Source organism: Halichoeres trimaculatus, unplaced genomic scaffold (assembly GCF_033239565.1).
Source record: "Halichoeres trimaculatus isolate MK-OKI-2021-1 unplaced genomic scaffold, fHalTri1.1 fHalTri1_scaffold_12, whole genome shotgun sequence".
Classification (NCBI taxonomy): domain Eukaryota; kingdom Metazoa; phylum Chordata; class Actinopteri; order Labriformes; family Labridae; genus Halichoeres; species Halichoeres trimaculatus.
In genome coordinates, this window is record NW_027437190.1 from 19,245,236 (window position 1) to 19,270,263 (window position 25,028).

General features: G+C 40.6%; 1 protein-coding gene across 3 annotated transcripts in view; it reads left to right on the plus strand.

The window, feature by feature from the left end:
- triob (trio Rho guanine nucleotide exchange factor b) overlaps positions 1-25,028 on the plus strand; it is a 120,263-nt gene that overhangs the window by 79,293 nt on the left and 15,942 nt on the right. For all 3 annotated transcript variants that reach the window (XM_074684171.1, XM_074684169.1, XM_074684170.1), the window contains 20 exons: positions 1,110-1,229; positions 2,305-2,403; positions 2,502-2,594; positions 2,856-3,005; positions 3,133-3,247; positions 3,417-3,532; positions 5,797-5,919; positions 6,273-6,467; positions 6,900-7,015; positions 8,205-8,271; positions 8,369-8,478; positions 8,585-8,654; positions 8,756-8,845; positions 8,971-9,063; positions 9,230-9,341; positions 9,757-9,947; positions 11,506-11,607; positions 12,680-12,819; positions 12,944-13,043; positions 17,359-17,611. In XM_074684171.1, coding sequence (XP_074540272.1) covers positions 1,110-1,229; positions 2,305-2,403; positions 2,502-2,594; positions 2,856-3,005; positions 3,133-3,247; positions 3,417-3,532; positions 5,797-5,919; positions 6,273-6,467; positions 6,900-7,015; positions 8,205-8,271; positions 8,369-8,478; positions 8,585-8,654; positions 8,756-8,845; positions 8,971-9,063; positions 9,230-9,341; positions 9,757-9,947; positions 11,506-11,607; positions 12,680-12,819; positions 12,944-13,043; positions 17,359-17,611 — 2,455 coding nt within the window. The remainder of the gene's footprint in view (positions 1-1,109; positions 1,230-2,304; positions 2,404-2,501; positions 2,595-2,855; positions 3,006-3,132; positions 3,248-3,416; positions 3,533-5,796; positions 5,920-6,272; positions 6,468-6,899; positions 7,016-8,204; positions 8,272-8,368; positions 8,479-8,584; positions 8,655-8,755; positions 8,846-8,970; positions 9,064-9,229; positions 9,342-9,756; positions 9,948-11,505; positions 11,608-12,679; positions 12,820-12,943; positions 13,044-17,358; positions 17,612-25,028) is intronic.

Here is a 25,028-nt window from a genome sequence, read left to right on the forward strand (position 1 = left end):
GAAAACCTAAAGTTTTTACATTTTTTTTAAACCTGGTTGAGGAGGAGCTCGACTGCATTTGCTTTCTCTTACTCCCCAAGAAATTGCTGCAGCCATGTTGGACCAGAGTTAATCAAAGCTATAATTTGCATCTGACCATAGAAAACAATACCGCTCCAAATTTCTAATATATTTTTGAATTTTCTTTCTCTGTTCTTTTGGGGCATTATATACATCTTAAACCAGGACACGGTTACTTTTAAACACTCTTTTCTGTGTGGAAATATAAAAACACACTGTCTGAGGAGGTGATCTAGTGAGCAGAGTCCATCTAAAATGATAACTGCACTAAAAGTGAGGTAAACATATCATATTTAAAGGCAGTGATATATATTGTAAGGATAGTATAGTTTGCTGTCTTATGACATACCAAGCTTATGAATCACATTCTTCCTCTTTACCTGCTCTTACCTCTGTTTGCTCATGCATTCAGACTGCGTCATGTGCACATAATGCTCCTCTTATATTCATACCTGTCCTGCCTGGGGACAATGCGGGTGCAATGAAAACACAAACTCTGTTGGAGTCAGACTTGTGTTGCATCATCACTTTTACAGCCCAGCTTTAGTTGCAGTTCAGCCCATCACCCACACAGCAGGTGTGCATGCTGAGTCAGAGAGAGGGAGAGGGGTGTATTTGTGACAGACTGTGTTTAACATAGCCTTTGGCTAGAAGTAGGCCAACAAAACTATGAGCAAACGGATTTACTGTGAATTTAACAGTGTGCTTGTGTGTGTGTGTGAGTATATAAGAAGGGGATAGACTGGGTTGATTTGGAAAAAGTGCAATAGAAAGATTTTATAATCGTAACATGGACTGAAAAGGAGCAGGGTGAAGTTTGTATCTGAGGAAATTTGGATGTCAGAGATGTGATGAAAAACACACGAGAAGATACCTCTGAGGGTAAAATTTGATTCCCCCCCAAAAAAAACCTTTGATGGAGACAGTCATTTATGCCATTTCAGCATCTAATTGGTCCATTTTCTGGAGGTTTTCTAAGCAGAGCAAATAATAAATGAATGTTTACAGAAACTCTTAATATGTCTCTGATTGTGCTTTGTGTGCATTAGGTGCTGGGTTGGATCCGTAACGGCGAGTCCATGCTGAACGCCGGTCTTATCACAGCCAGTTCATTACAAGAAGCCGAGCAGCTGCAGAAGGAACACGAACAATTCCAACATGCAATAGAGGTAATGTAGAGTAACATGAAGTGTTTTTTTTTCCTTATCGCTTGTGCCTCCTTCAGGCTCTTCATTCAGAAAGAATTCACAGCTCCGTGTCCACGTGCTTTGTAACTTCAGTCACATGCGTCTTTCTCTTTCCTCATAAAATATTCAGCTTTTTCTCTCCCTCTGTCTTCTTTTGTCATTTTTATGTTGATTCATTCCTTCATGTTTCGTGTTTTCTCTCTCACTTCTGTGTCTCCTCTGCTCTGTTCAACCTTTTGCCTTCCGAAACACTCCTCAGGTTCACTGTATTTGTCTCCACTGCCTTTCCTTCACCTCGCAAGTCACACATGAAATGGAATTATGAATAACTAATATCTCCACCTCTCTCCTCTTTCCCTCCTTCCTCACCTTCTTCTTTATTTCCTTTATCTCTTAACCACTGATTATGCGGGGTGAATTTTCTTTGAACTTTGTCGAGCTTGGCTCATTTTAATGCAGGCCTGTACCTGACCTACTTCTACTTTTACTCTCTCTCTCTTACGCTCTCACACACACACATGCACACATGCATGCATACATAAAGCTGCACACTCAAAAGAAAGCTGTGTTTACGATTATTGCCCAAGTGAGACTTGAATTTTAATACTCATGCCATAACTGTGTTCCCCGCTTGGTGAGAAATGAGCAGTGGATATAGGAGGTGCTCTTTGACAGCACCCTGCAGGTCCTGCAAGCATTATCATAGGATGCAGAAATTCCTCATTTCTTCTTTATCTCTGTCTGTTTGCCCCTCCTTTAGTCCAGCAGAGAGCACAAGTTGTCTTTCAGGCTAACAGCTATGACACAAAAATCACCAGATACTGTTTACTTTATCTGATTTCCTCTCCAAAACCCTCTCTCCAGGACAATCTTTATGACACAGCTATAATCAGATACCACATTTATTTATTTAGCCTTTCCTTCACCCTATGCCAAACTGCCCTGCAGGGACAACAGGGAGCTGAGCTCCTGTTTTCAAAGCAATCATTGTGATATAGAGGTTCATATAAGTCATGAATTTTATTGTTTTTTTATCTCCCCCTTATCCCCCACGCAGAAAACCCATCAGAGTGCGCTGCAGGTACAGCAGAAAGCTGAGGCTTTGCTCCAGGCTAACCACTATGACATGGATATGATCAGAGACTGTGCAGAAAAGGTATCTGTCTTTCTGCCATTTTGTAAAAATATATGAATAAAAATGTTGTCGGTGTTGTTTCCTTTTGTAAAAACTGTTTTGATTTCTTTGACTGGAAGGTTGCAGACCACTGGCAGCAGCTGATGCTGAAGATGGAGGATCGACTCAAGCTGGTTAATGCCTCTGTGGCCTTCTACAAGACCTCTGAACAGGTACATTTAAGAGTGGAAGCCACCAACTACATCAGGTTTTGGTAAAATCATCTTAAATAGGAGTCAGTTTATGCAAAACAGATTTGAAAAAGAGAGATTATACAAATTACCCTTTACTCTGTGAATATCAACAGAGCTGGACAAACTGTGCCTGCAGCATGAGAGCAGGTGTAAAATATCACACACAAGAAAATCTGTGGTAGGAAAAGGTCAGTGTTTCCTTAAACAGAGGTGTTAAATATTGTATTATCTCTGTCTCAGGTGTGCAGTGTGCTGGAGAGCCTGGAGCAGGAGTACAAGAGAGAAGAAGACTGGTGTGGTGGTGCTGATAAACTTGGCCCTAACAGCGAGTCAGATCACGTCACTCCGATGATCAGCAAACATCTGGAGCAGAAAGAAGCCTTCCTTAAGGTGCAAAAATCATCTCAGTTTATGCTTAAAAAGTCAAGTCTTATTATTTGTATGATTTGTAAGCTGCTTTTCAGTTTCTTTTCAGTGCTGTTGACTTTGTTGGTTACATCATTGTTCATGTTTACAGGCCTGTACCTTAGCCAGACGTAACGCTGACGTCTTCTTGAAGTACCTGCACAGGAACAGTGTCAACATGCCTGGCATGCTGTCCCATGTCAAAGCTCCAGAGACTCAGGTTAAGAGTAAGTAGATGACTCAGTGTCTTGTCTTTTCTGCATCTTTTCATTTTTAAAGCTGTGTCTCACCTTCTTATTGGCTTATTTATCTTTCAAATGTACTGCCCTTTTGTTCCCAGACTGTCCCAGACACACTGCAATAAAAGTCATAAAATACTTTCTGCTGTTTCATCAGATATTTTAAATGAGTTGCTGCAGAGGGAGAACAGAGTGCTCCACTTCTGGACGATGAGGAAGCGCAGGCTGGACCAGTGCCAGCAGTATGTAGTGTTTGAACGCAGTGCAAAACAGGTGCGTGCTTATTGTTCCGTGTGTTTGAGCACACTGTGAATTCATGAGTACAAATGTGGAATAAGACTGAGCGGCCCGAGCTGACTGCTGTACTTCACTCAATACAGTACAGACAGAACAAGTAACAACCCTTTCTCAGAGATTCCTCTTGGATCAAATCAATCAACCTGATGCTCTCGTGTCAGTTTGCTAACAGCTGCAACTCCCATCTTCAGTTATGTCTCCTTTAAATCAAGCACTTTGTGTTTTCTTAGTAATGATACATTTCAGAGGTACTGGAAATGATGTAAGCTGGCAGACATTCACAACTATGACAGTCTTGAAGACAGCTATCATTATGCGGCTCAGTGATCTTTAAACACTATGTTTATTACAGAGTACCGCCAAACATAAGTCTACAACCTCTCATTTTAGCCCTCTACCATAGCTGAACATTTTTAACATTGCTTTTTAGGATCTTATGTGCTTTTTGGGGAAAGAGGGATGTGAGTATGATCAGTCACATCCAAAACACTAAGATCATCAGTGAGTTTTAAGTATTTCTTAGTGATTCGTGATTAAAAAGTTTGAGAGAGTTTGCATGTTGCTGTTTTAAGTTGCTTGAAAGAGCTGTTTACATTCAGCAGACTTGACAGAAATCTGAAACAAATAATTTAGATGAAACTTTGACTGTTGGAGGCGTTTATTCTAGGCTAACTTGAATGATACTCCAGCTCTTCCCTCTTTTTGTGCACCAGATAGCCGCCTGTTGAAACACAAGTACCATGCTCCCTCTTGTGGTGTTTGGAGAGTACAGCTCAGACACACAGGGTGGCACTTAGCTAATAAAATCAGATGACATCATGGATGTTTCTAGGACACGGCTATTCTAGGGCAATCCAGGTTTTATCCCCAGGGCTAAAACGCTTTCTGGTGTCACAGTTTGACTGGACCAGTTCTTCCACTGCTGGTTTTTAATACATAGCCAGTAGGACATTCAGGAAATGAAAAATAGACAAGCAGGAGCAAGTTAACTTTTAATAGGGCACAGCAGGTTTGGGCTACACAGTACACTGATGAGATCTGTCATTCAAACCACATTTATGTTCCTTTTGCTGTTTCTGAAGAGAAAAAACTTCCCTTGTTCTTAACCTCTATGACTTGAATCAGACAGTTTTAGTCATGTGACCATTTTATAAAGCAAACCCAACAGTTGTTTTCTCTGGTTTCAGTCTCATCAGTGAATTCATGCAGATTGACTTAACAAGGCTCACTTGGCAATCTTAATTTGGATTTACAGTTTACATAATATCCCTTACATTAAATCCAGTTTTGCATCATTTATTATGCATCATTTCTTTTTAAATCCTTCTAAAAATTTAAGTTATCTTTTTTGTATGTTAATATTTTGATATTTTTGGCTTGCTAATGTTTAATTTCTAGTTTATTTTTAAGGAACCCCAAGCTGTGATTTTATTTTTTTTATTTAACCTATTTAACGAAATAAATCCAATTGAGATCAGGATCTCATTTACAAGGGCGACCTGGCCAAGAGGTCAGCAGCACACGCCAGATAACAATAAAAAATGAAAAATAACGTAAGATACGTTCAGGCATGAATTACATCCAGAAACAACTACTTGGTAATGGGTGAGTAGTATTTTTTTCAGGACAGCTACAATTAAACTCACAGGCATTGTTCATAGGATTCTCGCTGTCTGGTGAGCAGGACGGAGCAAAAATCTCTGAGTGACACCAGTTCAGCCATTTTCAGCTCAGTCTGTATCGTGATCCAGACTGTTGGGGCAGCATAAGAAAAAGCTCTTTTTCCAAAGTCAGTTCGGACTCTGTGCATGTGTAAATGATCGACTGCGCAAGAGCGTAAGGCATAGGTGCTTCTCGACTTCTGCAGCAGTGAGCATAGATGGGATGGTAATATTCCCAGAAGAGATTTATAGATCAGCAGCATCCAGTGGGTATACCTCCGGGAGCTCAAGGAGGGCCACTCAGCTTTAGCATAAAGAAACACAACACACTTGGGTAAAAGGTAAAATGTACAGTGAAAAGTACTTTATAATTCAAGAACCGATCAGTTTAAATGCCGCCCCTGATATGAGGGGATGTTATTACTTTGTTTAATAATACAAACTTCCCCTTGGCTTGGTTTTTATTGCCTTTTCAAATACATCAGGTCTTGTGATTTGAAAAGAAAAGACTGCGTTAAATTGTGTCCCTAAAATCCCAGCAGTGTGATCATACTCTGCTGTGATTGGTTGTGTCCTCAGGCCCTGGAGTGGATCCACGACACTGGGGAGTTTTACCTGTCCACACACACATCCACGGGCTCTAGTATTCATCACACACAGGAGCTGCTAAAAGAGCACGAAGATTTCCAGATTACAGCAAAGGTACCAGTGTGTGTTTTTGTTTGTGTGTTTATATTTGCCAATCATCTACTGTGTATAAGACGGTTAAAATGAGAGGAACCCGTTGTGCGCCTGTGGCTCTTTTTGTTGCGTCTAGTTGTGTGTTTGTTTGCACAGTCCTGCGCTCCACTGTGAGGCCCTGTCCCAGGGTGCTGTATTGTCCTCATTGCTGTGTCACTGTTATTGTATAAGAGAGCAGCTATTGTGTCCATCTAGCAACACACTGATTCCTAACTCCCCTCTCCCTCTCTGTGTCTCTCTTATCTACCTTTTCCTCTACCGGCTCCACCACTCTTCTTCCTCCATCTCCTCCCTGAATGTATCTCTATTGACAGCAAACCAAAGAGCGGGTGAAGCTGTTGATCCAGCTGGCAGATGGGTTTTGTGACAAGGGCCACGCCCATGCCCTGGAAATAAAAAAATGGGTGTCCTCCGTGGACAAGCGCTACAGGGACTTCTCTCTCCGCATGGACAAATACCGAACCTGCCTGGAAACAGCACTCGGCATTTCCTCCGACTCCAACAAGGCTGTGAGTGCCTTAATGTTTCCTTATCAGTCTTTGGAACTCTTTTTCTCTGCTTCATGCTTAAATCTTCTGTTTGTAATGTAATATGAAAGACAACACATTTTCTTTGATATAGATTATGTCTGAAACAATTTTTAAAGAGGGTGTGTGATGGGTGTATATTTAAGCATTCCTGATTTAAGTTTGAGAGAATGACGTGTTTTATGCCATAAAGCTGTATCTATTTTAGTGTATCTAACATTATGTATGGGAGATTTTACTCAGTGGTCATATGAAGCTAGGTGTTGTGTAACTGTGTCACTGTATATCCCAACAGTTTGTTTTAATGAGCAGGTGCTAACAGAAAACAAATACATCACACATTGTGTGTTGACTCATGAATGGACACAAAGCCTGCTACACACGACATTAAAGCCCCCCCCGCCTCCTTTTCAGAGCAAAGAGCTGCAACTGGACATCATCCCAGCCAGTGCTCCAGGGTCAGAGGTCAAGTTGAGGGATGCTGCCCATGAACTCAACGAGGAGAAGAGGAAGTCAGCACGAAGGAAAGAGTGAGTGTACAGCATCACAAGATTTTCCACACAGACTCAGAGAAATGCCTGGATGAATAATTCTGTACTCTCCCATAAAGATATGAAAGTATTTTATATTCCTGCCTGGCATTTTATAGCTGCAGCCATTCTTTAAGTTCATATTTCTAGTAGGGATAGACCAATTATCAGCTGGGCTGATTATCGAGGCCGATATTTGGCATTTTGGGGCATATCGGCCCCAGCCTTTATTTAAACTGACGGCCGATATGAAACCCATTCAAAACTGTGTTGTTCTGGCTCTGATGCTTCTCTGCACAGAATTTCTCCCTGTCTATCCTTTGGAAGCCCTAGATGGTCATTTAAAATCAGTCATGTAAAACCAAACAGAAAATTAATTCAACTGCATTTCATGCCTGTAAAAGGCCGCACAAACGCAATTCTGTCCAGTTTTATTGCAGTTACATTGAAATTTTTGAAAACTTTATTTTCTGTAGAAAACTTTAGCTTTTTTTTTTTTTAAGTTTTCATTTAACTGTGTAAGACATGCTGCTAAGTGTGGGAGCTGTTCAATAAACATATGCTTGAAGGCATTTGATTTTAGTTAAGTGTTGGAGTTTGTATTGTTCAACATTTTTATGGCAATATTTTCACTTTGACTGCAAATGAATATCGGCTTCAAATATGGGTTATCGGCCTCCTTGCCTACTAATAATCAGTATCAGCCCCAAAAAATCCATATCGGTCTATCTCTAATTTCTAGGGTGTTAAATAAGTCAAATGTCAGTTTAGCAGAAGAACATGAGCACATCTTGGTGAAAACAGAAATCTTTCTATCCAATCAAGTGTCTGAACAAATAGAGATGAAACTGATGGTGCATATGAGAGGATGCTGAGCAGTAATGCACCTTATCACAAAAGCTACAGTGTTTGTGGGGCCGTAGAGACAAACCTTGGTAATTTGTGTTAATTGGTGTATGAGGGACATTCATACAGAAGAGGCCCATAAACCTGAGAATTACAGAGCATGTGTTTACAAGCTTTTAGTGAGCTGTAAGAGGCTCCAAGGACCCACAAATGCAGCACCAGAGCGAGAGTATTTTTCCCTTAACCTATGTTATAGTATTTATTGCATAAGGAATCACTTTATATGAATTGAAGACCGTCAACATGCTGCAGCTTCACCTTATTGTGTTCAACATCCTTTCAGGTTTATAATGGCTGAGCTGATTCAAACAGAGAAAGCCTACGTCAGAGACCTACGGGAGTGTATGGATGTAAGTATAACAACACACATGCACATTCTCTCACAGAAGAGAGGCGTTTTCAAGAGGATTATGTATGTATTATGTTGTGTGGTGTGTGTTTGTGCAGACATACCTGTGGGAAATGACCAGTGGTGTAGAGGAGATCCCTCCTGGTATTGTCAACAAGGAGCACATCATCTTTGGGAATATGCAGGATCTCTATGAGTTTCACCACAAGTCAGTAGACCCAGTTATCAGTCTCAACTAACTTGATGTCAAGCATTCACAGAATGCGATTCCAAGCTTTAATTATCCTTTTTATTATGTTTTTATCACTGTGCAGTATTTTCCTGAAGGAGTTGGAGAAGTATGAGCAGCTACCAGAGGATGTCGGCCATTGTTTTGTGACTTGGGTAATACATTGTGACTTAAAAGTTTTTGTTGATGGTACCTTAAAACTGTTACAGTTTTGATATCATTTGATTTAATTTGAGTTTTTTTCTCTTCCTTTCAGGCTGATAAGTTCCAGATGTATGTGAACTACTGTAAGAACAAGCCTGACTCCACTCAGCTCATACTGGAACATGCTGGGCCATACTTTGATGTACGTCACCATTAGTAATACATCTTGTCTGATAACGTATTCACAATCCATACCCGACTTCTTTTACACTTTGGAATAAATGCATCCCTAAATGTTGCACATCCATCCCCCCTTATAATCTTCAGGAAATCCAACAAAGACATCGCCTTGCCAACTCCATCTCCTCTTACCTGATCAAACCAGTCCAGAGAATCACTAAATATCAGCTCCTTCTCAAGGTAACGCATCTTCATAAGCTTTTAAAACAAGGACATTTGCTCTGTCGTTTTTTCACATTTTGCAAGACTAACCAGAACATATGTGAAATTTTACCTCTTATCAAAACTATAGAAATGTTAAACATTTCTCATTTTTGATGCGTCTGTGTGTCTGTTTGTGCCACAGGAGTTGTTGACTTGCTGTGAGGAGGGTAAGGGTGAGATTAAGGACGGTCTTGAAGTGATGCTTAGTGTGCCAAAGAGAGCCAACGATGCCATGCATCTTTCTATGCTGGATGGTGGGTACACACACACGCACACACACACACACACACACACACACACACACACACACACACACACACACACACACACACACACACACACACACACACACACACACACACACACACACACACACACACACACACACACACAGACTCAGGTTGATGCTTTTAACCACATTGTACCTTTTGTAGATATTCACTAAATGTGTCCTGAGGTCTGATTTTTCCCACTCTCTGTGCTTTCACTCTGCTTTTGTAAATAGTATCACGTCACTCTTTCATTTCATTTTTGCACAGATTACTCAGCAGTGAGTCAGCAATAACTTCATTCAACCTCCCTCCAAATGCAGCCCACATACATGTTTGTACTGACTTACAAACCTCCCTAAATGACTCTTCCTCTCTGTTTTTTCCTGTTAAACCTCAGGCTTTGATGGAAACATTGACTCTCAAGGAGAGTTAATTCTCCAGGAGTCATTCCAGGTTTGGGATCCAAAGACTCTGATCCGAAAGGGTCGGGACCGACATCTCTTTCTCTTTGAGATGTCTCTGGTCTTTAGCAAGGAAGTCAAGGACTCCAATGGACGCAGCAAGTACCTGTACAAGAGCAAGCTCTTTGTAAGTACTGTACCGCTCATTTGAATCAGTTCTTTATTTCATTTATTATGTTTCTGTTGAGAAAGGAAAAATGTGGAAGTTTTTTCAACGCTTTGGATGATGCATTCAAGTTAAAAGCATCAATAATCCATGGTGGCCCTGTATGGCAATGGGTAAAAATATTTGTAAAAGCACAAATAAATTTCAGAAGCACTACTACATTTCACAAACCACAAATATATTTCAAAAACACAAATACATTTCACAGAATGCAAAAAAAAATCACGGATTACAAAGTAAATTTCACCAATAACAAAATAAATTTCACTGATCACAAAAAAAGTTTAACCCATCACAAAATAAATTTCACTGATCGTATAATAAATTTCACAATACTGAAAAGGGTAGCACCAGCGCCGTTGAGTGAGACCATGATACTTGTCTCTGATTGGACAAACCCATGGAGTGGTAAGTGTGATGGATAAACCTGCGGCGTGCCCACAAGAGGGTCCCGCGTGGATTCACGAGACCATGCTTCTGATTGAGCATGAGCCACATTGTTCGGTACCCAAACAGTTGTCCAGGTCCCAGCAGCTCAGCTGATATTGCCCTCCTGAAAACATTCAACAAGGAATATCCGCTGATTCTGTAATCCAAGGCTCTTTAAGTGTGACTTGAGGGTTCATAGTGATATGTGTATATCATGGTAAATGGAAAGCATTTCCATAATCAAACTATATGTATGTCCATTGTTAAAGTACTGCCTTATCAAATTAAGCTCCTCTTCCTTCCTAATTGACACTTCAAACTTTGCACTGGCTCTGCTACAGCCGGTATCCAATGTTAACAGGAAATGATAGATGACTGATGTCATTGACATGCTCCAATTAGCCAATCAGAGAAAAGTAGCATGGTCCTACCCTTTGCGGATTCATGAAATTTATTTAGTGATTGGAGAGATTTATTGTGTGATTGGTGAAATGTATATTGTGATTGGTGAAATTTATTTTGTGATGGTTGAGATTTATTTTGTAATTGGTGAAATTGATTTATTGATCTGTGAAATTTAATTTAGGATGGGTGAGATTTATTTTTTGATGGGTAACATTTATTTTGTGAATGGTGAAATTTATTTTGTGATCAGTGAAATTTAATTTAGGATGGGTGAAATTTATTCTGTGATCCTAAAATTTATTTTGTGATCAGTTACTTTAACTTGTGATCCGTGATTTTTATTTGCATTCTTCAAATTGTTTCTGTGTTGTTTTTTTGTATATTTGTGGTTTGTGAAATGTATTAGTGCTTCTGAAATTTATTTTGTGCTTTGAAATATTTATTCCCATTGCCCTTCAAGGCCACCATAATAATCACATGGTGACACACAGATAAGGCATTGTAGCTATTAAATAACAACAGATGCTAACTCCAGATGCTGAGGTTGATGTTGCTAATGTTTCAGACTTCCTTAGGTCATATGAACAATATCATATTTGAAAGCTCTGATTGACCTGAGTATGGCGTTAAAGCAGTTTTTTTCATAATCAGTCCTTGGTTCAAATGCATCTTGTCGCCCCCACAGACATCTGAACTCGGGGTGACAGAACATGTGGAGGGAGATCCTTGCAAGTTCGCCTTGTGGGTGGGCAGGACTCCGACCTCAGACAACAAAATCGTCCTCAAGGTATCAAGATTTTGATTTAATCAAAGGTCTTCTTTCTTCCTTGTTCCATTTTCTTAAAACAATCTGTGAAAAACAATCAAGTTAGAGAGCAGAGGAAATCATTTTTACTTTCTAAGGACATCAGTTCCTCTTCCGGGGCTGTACCTAGCGTAAAATAAATCCCCATATGATATCGTCAGCCAGCTCACACGTAAAGAAGAAGAGTCACTCTACGTCTGTAGTCCACCCCCGCTGAATCCTCCATAGCTCCTTCTGTTCAGCCGAGAAAGTTGGCTCCCTGTTGGCGGTTGGAGTGTTACTTTCTGCTACTTATTCACTGATCACACAGAAACATTAGCATTGCAGTCGATAGGTCAGAATTCTCACTCAGAAGCAACTTGGTAGCTCTCACGCACTGAGTCAGAAGCAATGTTTTATGCAGTGTGTGTGTTCATGTGCGTGTGTGTAGACATGTTTTTGTTTTTTAGATCAAGGGAGAGACAAAAACTTGTCCATCCCCGTGTGTGTGCTTCAACGTGTGAAAGTTTTCTGAACAGCTATCTGTCTTATTACATAACTTCTGATGACCATCTTAATCTGTGCCTTATGTAACTTCGTGCCGCAGCAGCCTTGGTGCTGCTGGTTGCTAAGTGAAAAGGGAAGATGAGACCCAGATGATTACAATCATACCCAAATACGTGTTGATACACACAGCGATGTTACTGAAACTCTGACATTATGTTACCTTTAGACTCTGTGGTGCAGAAAACACTGCTGACGTCATTTCACTCTGTGTCTAAATATGGACGTCTGAGTCAAGAACAAGATTGCTGGGATCAAAGCACTCAGATGGGATCAACCAGAGCTATATAATTGCTAAATTGAACCTGATATGAAGTGATAGGCCAACAGCTCATCTACTCCGGTCAAGTGAACAGGGGCAACTGCTTTTATGTTTTCCTCTGTTCACATGCTGACGTGCGCTGTCTGTGTACAAGAAGCAAAAACACAATTTGCCACGCTTCTAGAAAACCAGCTCGCACAAACACTCTGTAAATCTGAAGTCAGTCTGATTCAGTTTTGTGGTTTCCAGGCTTCGAGTATTGAGAACAAACAGGACTGGATTAAACACATTCGAGAGGTCATCCAGGAGCGAACTGTCCACCTGCGTGGAGCTTTGAAAGAGCCAATTCACATCCCTAAAGCCACAACAACTAAACATAAAGGCAGACGGTGAGCTGACAGTGTACTTCTCCAAAATCTCTGTTGATGTTTTGCTCCATTTTAACTCCAAGATTATTTCCCCTTCAAAAATAAAGATCAAGAAAAACGTAGTATTGATGATGTCTGTCTGCAGGGACGGAGAGGAGCTGGACAGCCAGGGAGATGCCAGCAGCCAACCGGATACCATCTCTATCGCCTCACGTACTTCCCAGAACACACTGGACAGTGACAAGGTAGGAAAACCACTCACAAACACAGCAGCCTCCAGATTTTCCTACAAAAATACACAAGACTGAGCTCACATTGCGCACAGAAGAAATAGGAAAACACAATGTGAAGAAGCTTCCTCTTCAGCCCTTCAAACATCAAGACTGAAGTCATTAATGCTAAACTGTAGGACGTTTACCATTCCCGTTCTGTCTTAAGCACAGAAGTAGACATGAAAGGCAGAACATTTTGATCCTCAGCTGAGAAGTTGTTTGTTCCCTCCACTCCTCCTCCCAAAGCCGCCTCAGCTCCGCTCAATATCAGCCTCAGTTCGGGCCCACGGCAGGTCAACAGTTCATGTAAACTCACGTCCGGCCTGCCTCGCTGGATGTTGTGGGCCAGGGTGAAGGAGTCTCGTTTATTCTTTCAGCTCAACACAAGGATGTTTTCTTTTCACGTAACATAAACCAACTTGTTTTCTGTCAGGTCGATGGTCAGACACAGATTGACATGAGGGGGGTCTTTGAAGTATAGCTCCTGTGACAGAGGTGGATTTTCCTTTAAATCACAGCACCCCCGCTGTGGATGAAGCTTCTAATGATGACTAGCATGCCACACAGCTCTGTGATTAAGATGACTGTGTCACATGGATCTTTCACAGCAAATATCTGAGCCGTATCAAACTATTTTTGTGGTTGCATGAGCAGCCTTCCAGTGCTGAAACTAAACCAGTTTCCTCTATATGAGGAATATTAGAATTTCTCAGTCTTGAGACTGCCTCATCATAAATGCCTTATGTTTCACTTCAGCCAACGTTTTCTCACAAGTAAGTTTTGGTTAAGCCTGTACCCCTAGAGTCTGTTCATCCTCATTTGAAGCAGTTATGGTCCTGATAACAACTAATACAAATAGTTTATGATGGGGATGCACCGATATGAAAATTTTGGCTGATACTGATATCTGATATTAATATTGCTGTTTAGGCCGATAACCAATATTTAACGCTATCAATATTGGTTAAAAAACAATCTGAGATGATGTGTTGAGGTAGTTCAGAGAGGAAGAGTGGCACAGTTGTGGGAATAGACAGCCATGGAGGGTATCAAAGGATGGAGCGCCCGAAATGAATGGGATCAAAAAATGTACATTTTGTCTGGTTTTTGGATCAAACACAGGAAGAGGCACATAAAAGAAGAGGGTCCAATCTTCTTAGGTAGTTTTGGTGTTAACATAGTCATAGAAAACAATATTATTAGGGTCTTGAAAGGTTGTTCAAGATGCTCTGAAAATGGCTGGTAGCTAATGAGTAAATATCAGCCCACTTTTACAAATTGGCTGATGTCGTTTTAAAAAAAAAAAAGACTAGCATCAGCCGGTATTAATATTAATACTGATTTATTGTGCATACCTAGTTGTTAACAGAGTCTGATACTGATGGTAAGTAGGTGCTGAATGTTGCAGGAGCAAAGATGTGGGAAATAATAGACTGAGCACGGCACAATTAAATGACTTTATGACTGGGAAACCCGGAGGACGAGACTGGAGAATTATGCTTTTCTTTTTTTCTTTTTTTTTTTTTAAATAAAATGAAATAAAATGAAAAAATAAGAGAAAAAAAAGAATTACCTTTTTCACTCTCAATAGTAAAGTCACTTTGGTGTGTTGTGGTCAGTTTGTTGTTCTACACTTAAATAAAATAAATCTGCTTTGAACAAAAAAATAAAAAATAAAAAGCAAAACTAAGTATTTCCAGTAGAGGAAAAAAGTCTGTCATAGAAAAATTCCCTCTCATGGCCAAGCTAGCTTCAACGGTCACATGCCTGGCTTGTGTTGTCATGCTACTCACACCCTCCTCAGAAGCTCCCTTCAAGTTGTTTCCTGTCAGAGTTTTTCATTATGTGAGAGGAAAGAAAGTAGTCCGTTTGATAAAGGCGTACAGCAGTGTGTTTTTAAGTGTGTAACCATGCTTGTGTGTGTGTGTTAGAGGGAGAGAGTATCTGAGCTTGCTGGGAACGTGGACAGTCGGCTACGGTTATATCTGGTAATAGCACCACAGAAGGCCGATCCTCCTACGCTCAGTATGAGCAACTGTAAAGCTAACACACACTCGTGCACACAAACACACTCGACACCACACACGGATTATAAGTATTTCCATACTTTACATCACTCTAATTATACACTCGCTGTGAACTCTTACATGAGGTCTTTATTTTCACACTTGAGTTGGACTTTCCCCAACTCTGCCTTTAAATAAGAAAACTAGTTAACCACGTCCAGACGCTGTTTAGTCAACTGTCAGCACATGTTGTTCCACTTTATCTAAAAACAGTTTTATCTAGTGTTAATTTGATTGTGTCCAAACTATCAAAGACACTAATTCATCGGTCAGTGCTCCCTCAGTTGAGGACACATACACATTCAAAACACACAGTAGCTCATCTCTCCCACTTTTTGAATGCCTCTCTCTATCGCTCTCTGTGTGAGGATGCTCTCTGAGACCGCTCATTCAAGAGGTAGTGACAGTGCTGTGTTTGTGTTACAGCGAATGTGTGTGTGCATGTCCGGTTCCTGTGTGTGTCTCTGCTTCAGTGACTGACTTGTGTGTCCGCAGCTTCAGCCTCCCACGCTCTCTTCACAGAGGATGCTCGTCTGTATGCCAGACAGGAGAGCACAGTTTAATTCCTCACAGCCATTGATCTCACACCTGCTTCAGAGAGTGAAATAAACAGGCAAACGTTTATTTTTTTTCCGTTTAATTTTCTGCTGTGTTATTTTCTAGTTTAGTTGTAGCAACTTTATTTAAAAGAGCAGGATGGATTAAGTGCTGCGCTCCGGGAGAACAACAGGAGACCATTTAACCTTCAGTAGTCTAATTGTTATCACCCGCAGAGGAGCGCTGTGGATGGCAGCAACTTTTCTTCACACCTCTGGATGCTCTAATGGATCACGACTGTGATTATCTGAGGCTGATTTTTCCAGGGGAATTACTCCACCAGTGTTACTATTTTCCAGGTGGCCTTTGCTGAGTTAGTGAGCGTCTTTTTTACTGTGATTCAGGATAGTTTTAGAGGATTGCTTTAGAAATAGGGCTGCTTTAGAGTTTACTTTCCCTTTGGAACTTTTTTTCACAATGAGAGAGTGGAGAACGATGGAGAGGCTGGTGGAGAGGAGCGCACATCCCGTGTCTCAGCTCCTCAGCTCTCTGGCTTTACCACACTACCAAAGGGTATGTTGCAAACAGAGCGTGTATGAGTGTTTTAACCAGAAGAGACACTTTAGGGACATTTTCACAGCAGTTTTGACACAATTACTTGGATTTATTTAAGGTGTAGAGGGCTTAAGGGAAAGGCAACATTCAACATTTCATGTGGCTGTTGTTATGACTGCTAAATAACTAAGAGCTACCAGGAGGACATTTGGGTTTATATTGATCTCTGTGTGGCGTTCATCTTGTTTCTTTGCCTATTTTGTGAAGTGCATGACTTCGAAGTGCTCTTTCTGAATGATGCTTCTGTTTTATTTCAGAGGTAACTTTCACCGTCAGTCTCTTCCAGGAAAATTGCAAACATGCTTCATTTAGAATATCCTGTGAACACACACCAAAATGGTTTTTTTTTTGTTCTTCGAAATTAAAGTTCTCAAAATGAAAATTTACACATATCAAGCTAACTAAAGAATTTGGTAACCTCGTAGTATGTTAAATTTTGACTTACAGCAGATTGTTGCTCTCCATTTTCCATTGCCGATCCAACAGAGAAAATGTAATTTGGCTGTTGTATCGAGATTTAGTTTGTTAAAACTACAAACTTACAAACTATTGACTGCCTCTGGTGTATTATATGCTACGTTTATTTCCAACTTGTGTGTTACACATGTTATAGTACATCCAAAGCGCTTATTGCTACAAGCAACTGCATTTTCAGTAATGTGTTGAAAACAGACGGTGAGCAAACGTTTTTTTCCACCTTGCTCTACCTGCATCTTAAATTTCCTCAGATGAAAAGAGACAGATCATCGTGACGTTTTGTTCAGCTTAGCCAGAATGACTCATCAGTCATTATTTCGTGTAGACTTTTATTTGACACTGCTGCAGCTGAACATGTGCTGTTTGCAGAGGATGATGTGCAGGGATACTTTTACTGTCTGAAAAGAGAAGTTTTGTGATTGTATGAGATCTTTTCATGGTTTTTCATGCTTATCACCACATATACACTGTTCAAATTCTACAAGAGCTGTTTATCACCTGTTTAAGAAGATATTTGAATCATCTGCAATCTGTCTTTATGCCAACTTGATATAAACACAGACAACTAACTAACAATCCCCATTCTTTTTCAGCTGTCCGGTGGGTGTGAGCTGACGGTGGTCATCCATGACTTCGTGGCCAGTAATGGTGGCAGCACTGGGGAGCTGACGGTACGCCGAGGTCAAACTGTGGAGGTTCTGGAGCGGCTCCATGACAAGCCAGACTGGTGCCTGGTGCGGACGACAGACCGCTCTCCAGCCCAGGAGGGCATCGTCCCCTGCTCCATGCTGTGTATCGCTCACTCCAGGTCCTCCATGGAGATGGAGGGGCTCTTCAACCACAAAGGTAGGAGAGGAAGTCTCGACGTTTTTATGTATAGTGTGGTTTTCAGACTGTTTCATTTTTGGTAAAACAGCAAACTGATCTGTAGAGCTTTCTTTTCTCACCCAACTGCTAGCTTTGTAAAATTAAGGAAATGTCAGCAGGATGTTGTGATTGTTTCCAAACACCGCGCTGATGACTTGTCAAGCTCTAATTTCTACCTAACAGCTGCTTTAGAAAGCACTGTCATGTATTTCTTGGTGCTACATAACTGAAAAGCCCACTTCAGGCAAATCTTTTAAATGTCTTAAAATAATTTCAACATTTGAACTCCAACTGTTAAACAAAAGATCCTGGAGTCAGAAACTATTATTCCTCCTTAAACATGAAACCAGAACTTGCTGTTTCCTGTAAGAAGGCCAAAACATGGTGTGCTCCTATGAGAGTTCAATTATAGGATGTTTGATGTTTGGTTCTCTGCTGCTGTACCCCGAGGCTCTTTTCAAACAAGTCATCTTTGCAGGGTTATTTCCCCTGTCCCTGTGTGTGTTGTAGTCACAGGCATGTTGTTGAATCATGTCCTGCCAGAATATTTACTCTATAATTACTATCTATGCCGGGTATTGTCGAAAATGTGGGAATTTTTTCTGTATATAAAAACATCATTTCCATTTACGCTTAAATTGGAGGCACAAATGTTTTCTGAAATGCAGATGCTAGTTAATGAAAAAATGAACAACATATAGCATAGCAAAATATTGATTCATCTTTTTCTCATTAAAGGGGTCATAGCTTTATACCCTCTCGAGATCTATTATAAAGTTTTCTTTGTTTCGTAAAAACAATAACGCTTTGAAGTACGGGCGTCATCATGCTCACTGTTCCTTGTGTTTCCACTCCTTTTATTCTCCCCGGAGTAAAATCTCACCCGGGGCTCATTTAACATCCACTTGATCTCTGACAAAAGCCATACAGCTGACTAAGTTGGCACTGAGAGTAGATATTCCTGTGATGCTGGTTTCTCTTAACAGTAGATCTGGACTTAGGTGCAGATCCAGTTCCAGATCTGGGCCACCTCTCCATTTATCTGCTGGAGTTGTGACTGATTCTTTCATTGTTTTCAGCTCTGAGTAATCAGTTGTTGGTATGATGCAATGACATCTGCTGGCTTACTTCTTGGTAACCCACATAGCTAAAACAGTCAATGCTGACCTCAGCTCTCCTATGACACTTTACACCAGGGGTGACCAACCAATAGGAGACAAAGAGCCACAGAAATTACTGTGGTACGACAAAGAGCCACATCGTGGTCTTACAAACGCACTTCCTATCAACATAAAGTACATGACATAAAATGAAAATCAATACATTTCCAAATTTCAAAGTGAGATTTATTGTGTTTTTAAGTGTGTTTATATTTGTAGTAGGAGCCGTGTCGAAGACAAATTTCTTTTTTTCTGCAGAAGACAAAGTTCTATCTTTCTATCTATCTATCTATCTATCTATCTATCTATCTATCTATCTATCTATCTATCTATCTATCTATCTATCTATCTATCTATCTATCTATCTATATATCTATATATCTATATATATTTCTAACTATCTATCTAAGATAGATAGCTGTGAGCAGATGAGCGATTAAGAGGAGCACATGTAGAGAAGAGAAACTGAAACTTTAGTATCACTCTCATCACCCAATACTGATTCCAACGTTGGCATCCATATATCAATATTTAAGATTGATCAGCACACCACTGCTCATAAATATACATAGGTTATATGTATACATAGTTTACCAATATACATTAAAGTTTTTTTCTTTTGAACAGGTTAAAGAGCCGCACACAGAAAAGCAAAGAGCCACATGCCGCTCGCGAGGTGCAGGTTGGCCACCCCTGCTGTACACTGTCTCATGTCACTAACTTGGCCATGAAAACATCAGAGAATTAGACACTTTGTATTCTATATATGCCTGTAAAAACACACACATCTTGTGTTTTCATCCGAGCATTAGCGATAAAACCCATTATCCATCCAGTGCTTAAATACCCAACAAATGATTTGAACAGCTGAAGATGAACAGACCTGGTTGTTGTGTGACACTTGGTTTGTGGGATCACGAGCTGCTGTCATCGTATCTTCGCAGAACTTTCAGTTTGTGTCTCTCCCTCTTTAATTTGTACGAGTGGGAGAGTGCTGCAATGCCTGTTTCTATGGTAATGTAGCATACACATATTTTGCCTGAAGTGTTCTTTGTAGTGAGCATGAGAAAGGTCCGCATTTGTGTTAAAAATTATAGGTATACATGAAGTGAACACACGGAAAATCACAGCTTTAGAATTGGGTGATTTATGCGTTCAGCACAGGAAAGACGGGTTGAGTTTCCCAGCTGCTTGTTTTACCGCGGCTGTACTGTTTCTCATCTCTGTTTGCTTACAGAGGCTCTTGTTTTTATCTGGCTTTCCTCTGTCTCTTGGTTGCACTAACCCGCCCTCGCTGTTTGTATCTGTGTGTTTGGGTGGCCAGAGGGAGTGATGAAAAGGAGCCTCTCACTGCAGGGGTTGCTGCGGTTAAAAAATAAAAAGGCTGTTACTGAGGAGGAGGAAGACAAAGATGACAAGAAGTCGTCTTTGCTACTTTGTCTGCTTTCTGTGATGACTGACCATGCAGGCCACTTTGTCCAAAGTTGTGGAAGGATGACGGGGTTTAAGAGATTAGGGTTGTGTGGGAAATTTCCTCTTTTCCTGCTGTGTCTCACAGGCAGGAATAATTGACTGTCGGGGACAAAAGTCTGTGTCAGAAATCAGTAGAATCACATTGTTCACCACCAGAAGGATTAGCCTGCTCAGTGTTTAGGTGGCAGCTGTTTGCTGCTCTGGACACATGATGTTTACTCATAAAACAACTGTTGTATGATCTTTAACATGTGTTCACTGTTTATGCGTGTCCTGTGTTAATGAAGCAGCTGCAGAAAACTGTGCAAACCTTCACATTCCTGTTTAAGTAGGTTTGCAGCTCTGTTCTGAGCACATTGTTGGAATTCCCCCTTTAAAAAAAGCACAGAGGTTTAACCTCAGTGCATATGTGAATAAAATAGATAGAAAGGTGCAGACTTAATAACAGAGCCATTGACAAAAAGACCCTTTAAGGAGGAGAGCGTGAATGCAAGTGTATGCATGTTCATGCAGGACAGAGTGTGTTTAGAGCCCAGAGGGATACGCACACAAACACACACACTCAGACAAAGTTAAACAGGGAGATCTTTCTTATCTATTTAGACTGCAAAGTGTGTGAAGTAAGGGGCTAATGGAGAAGAATTGAGTTAAGTGTTGGATGTATAAAGCAGTAGTTTCAGTGCAGATCCTGAATCCATGTAAACGAGCCTGAACTGGAAGCCCCTCCCCATCATGATACATTTCACTTCTCTTAGATTTCATAACCATGTCTATATTTGTTCCGAGCATAACGCACAACTCGTGTGCATCCTAATGTCTGTAAAACATGCACCCGCCCACACAATCTGAGTGGGTGCTCCTACAAAGGGTAATACGGTAGATGCACTGAATGTTTACAGACATCCCGTTGGAACAGGAGCGGCACAGTGGAGGCTTGCCCAATATCCTCACAGCAGCCCACTCACAGACGAGGGAGGGAGGGAGGGAGGGAGGAAGGAGATACAAAGAGAGAGAGAACATCCTACTCTGTAATGCTGCATTTGACTTTTCTTTTCCTCACACTGGACTTCACACCTTCTTTCTCTGGATTTGAAGCGGCAGATATAATGAAGAATATTTTTTCTTTTAAACGCAAGCATTTCAGAAACAGTCTCAGGTTTTGACAGCAGTCTAAAGTCAGTTGTACCTGTGGAGATGCTTTGAGGGAATATTTCTGGCTTTTAGCTTATTAGTATTTGCCTGACATGGCCCATGGGTTTGAGTCCTTAGTGTCTTTAATCCCGTTTTCCACCATGGATTCAGCACAAAGAGGACGCTCTGACAACTGCAAGTTCTGGCTGCTGGACCTGGGTAGGTACTGAAGTATGAGTGACAACATGCTGCAAAAGAGTGGGACAATCTTGTTTTCCTGCTTATATAAACATCAGGTTTATCATTTTTCCAACAGGGTGTGTTTTTCATGGTAGATAGTTTCACGCACCAGAGGTTTTTGTAGGAAGACATGAGTAAGTCTTCAATGCTTTCTAAGGAAAGTCTGTAAAGTTGATGATTAGAATTATCATTGAAGTGATTTACTTGTTCAGGAGTTCAGTTTTTCATTTGTTGATCATGTTTTGTATGTTAATAACATCTATGCTTGTGCTTGTGTTGCTTAAAGATTTAATATTTCCTTTTAAAGCATCCACGTTCAGAAAGTTGGATTATATATGTAACTACCTTATATGTGATGAATACATTGAATGATGAGCAGGAAATCAGTTTTTATCATTCTTTACTCTACCTCATCTTTTGTCGGATGGGTTTGATGCATTCACTAATCATTTGCGGATTATGTTGTGGCATTATGGCGATGAAAGTAATTCAGTGAAAGCACCAATATGTGATTGGAGATTAAGTCTCCTGAAATCACAGTGACAAGATTACAGCTTTGTGCCCACCTCTGCTAGGTCAGGGGGTTCCAGCACAGATGGGCGGACGTGTTGCTTTAGACCCCAAAAAGAGGTCAGTTGCATAAAGAAGAGGACACCCACTCTCTTTTGTTGAATTTATCTACAGCTTTCTTCCATAATCTGTCTGAGAAACACTTAAAAGAACTCCAAACTATCAGTGATTTTGCTTGGCAGCATATTTGGTGGTCTCTAAATACCCATATCTCCCATCCCACCTCCACACCCTGCCAAACTATGGCTGTTGGTGGCAAACCCTCTCAAGCACTGTCCACATTTTTACAGATCAGTTAGCCAAACCCCCCACCCCCTGGAGCTTTCCCACACACCACACCTCCACCCCTGGAAACCCGTCTCCAGCCACACCGACTGTTGTTTGTGTGTGTGTCTGTGTGTGTTTGTTTCCCCTCTACTGTGGTAAGATAAGACCACAGGAAAGATTCTCCCCTGGTGACACCTCTGGAATCCCAGGCATGCCTCTGTGGAGCTGCTCAGACTTTCAGGATCACTCCACTTGTACCACAGCCCCTCCTTTCCTTTCCTCTCCTACCCTCTCCCATTCTCAGGCTCTGGCACACACACACACATCAAGTTGTAAATCTGGCATGTTCTTTGCAGTAGCATGAATGAGCAGTGACTGAATTATGATGGCATGTCGGCAGCTTGCAGATAAATTAGCAAACATCTGAGGATGCAATGGAGAGCATCTGTCAGACTCTTGGTGGGTTTATTCTCAGGAATATCAGCCCACATAGTTAGGGTGAGAGGACAGTGTTATTAATCATGTTCGGTATCATTCTGACTCGTGTGTTTGAAGCAGATGGCGGAGGCAGTTGGTGGATAATTTAATGTCTAAATGTCTGACAGGATGCATGCAGGCATGCTTCATATATACACATGCAATCCCTTGGGTTGTGCAGCATTTGCAGTTTAAGTGGATGACCGTCAGTGATCGCCACAGTCTTCTCTGTAGCAATCAGCTTTAATGAGTCTACTGATGAAAGAACCAGGAAATGGTGGAGATGCTGCCGATGCAGACACAGATGCAAGTTGATTTGTTTTAGGGATACATGATTTTGGATTTTTGCCGATATCCGATAAGCCGATATATCGAAACCCCTTTTGGCCGATACTGATAATCACAAGTTTGTTTGTTTTTTTCACAGTAAAGAAAACGGTCTTATTTGTTTAAGAAACACACATAAAACAAGACAAAAAAACATTTGATTTTACCATAAATAAGAAATGTATTATTTTTTCAAACTCAAGACATTCAGTATTGAAATACAGAAAAATAATTTCCTTAGATCACATGAACTTTAAATGTACAAAGCATTTTTAAACATAACCAAGTTGCATTTGATTATTTTAGAGCTACTGTAACAACCTGGTGACAGACACAGAGCTCTGCAGAGAAAATAAATGAAGTGCTCCATTTTATTTAAGGAGCTTATTTTTCAGATGGAAAATAATAATAATCCTAACTGAATAGCACCTTATCGGCTGTGCATATCGGCAGAAATTTTCTTATCTGCCAAAAGCGATAAACATGTTTTTAAGCTTTTATCAGCCGATATCGATATTGTGCCGATAATATCATGCATCCCTAATTTGTTTTGTCAGGAAACAATTGGGGCAAAGAGATTATTTTGAAGTCTTTAACATAGTCAAAAACTCTTCATTGACCTTGATAAATAATGGACATCCACCATTATTTAAGTGTATATATAGACAAGAGATAATGTTCCAAATGATTCTTACAATGATTTCAACCTTTTTTGTTAAGAAAAAGTTCAAAAATTGGTCTTATTCTAAATAGGAGGAAGTTGAGAACTAACTTCATGGTGGTCTGGCCTTTTTGTGTTGTGCATTGTTGGGACATGTTCAGCATGGGGGATGTGCATTAGATGTCGTGTGTGGGTGTCCCCTTGTACAAGTGTGTAAATGTGGAGTGTTTGTATCACTTTTTAAGTATTAATCATTCTGTAGTGGCAGCTTAATGTGTGCAGCAGTCGAGTGCAGGACAAATTTCCCCCATGACAAAAGAAAGTGAATCATGTTGTATTGCACCATATCATATTGTATCCAATGATATGGATATGGAAATGGTTTGTAATGTGTTGTATTAAATTGTGTTGGACTGTTTCCTGTTCAACTGAGTCATTATAACGATCTCAGAAAAGAGAGAAGTCTCTACAGTGAAAGGTGCTTTTTAATTTCACTTTTTGCAGCAGAGACTGAAAGAACACACAGGTTTCAGAACACATTGTGGTAAATGCAGTTAAGTCCACCTCAAATGTTTTTTTCCCTCTCTGACTCAGATGTGATTCTCAATTTAAAAACAAAGTTAATGCACAGAGGATCAATTCTAATGAGTCACCTCAAATGCAAACAAACTTAATGTCCCCTGTTTTTGTTTCCCATGAGTGGGAGTCCAACCAGCTGTTGGTGCGATGTCTCCACAATGAAAGACACCCTGCAGGGCGTAGGGCAAAGGGCACCACCTCTGTGTGTGTATGTGTGTCTCGAGGGTTATTTTCTACTGAAGAGGAATGTGTCAAGGCTGCTGACCCCATGTTTCATTTATTTACACCCCTGTTAGCGCGACCTCTTCAGTCTGATCCGCATGTTGATAGCTGCAGATGCTAATCTGACTTTTGAAGTGTGAACACTTTAGTAATGACACTGAAAGGACAGGTGCCGTAATGTATTCTCTGCCTCATAATTCACTCGTAACCGCATCTCAACAAAGACCCAGTTGTTTCAGTGTAAAACACATGTCTGTTGTACTTAACCTGTGGTCTTTAATGGAAAAAC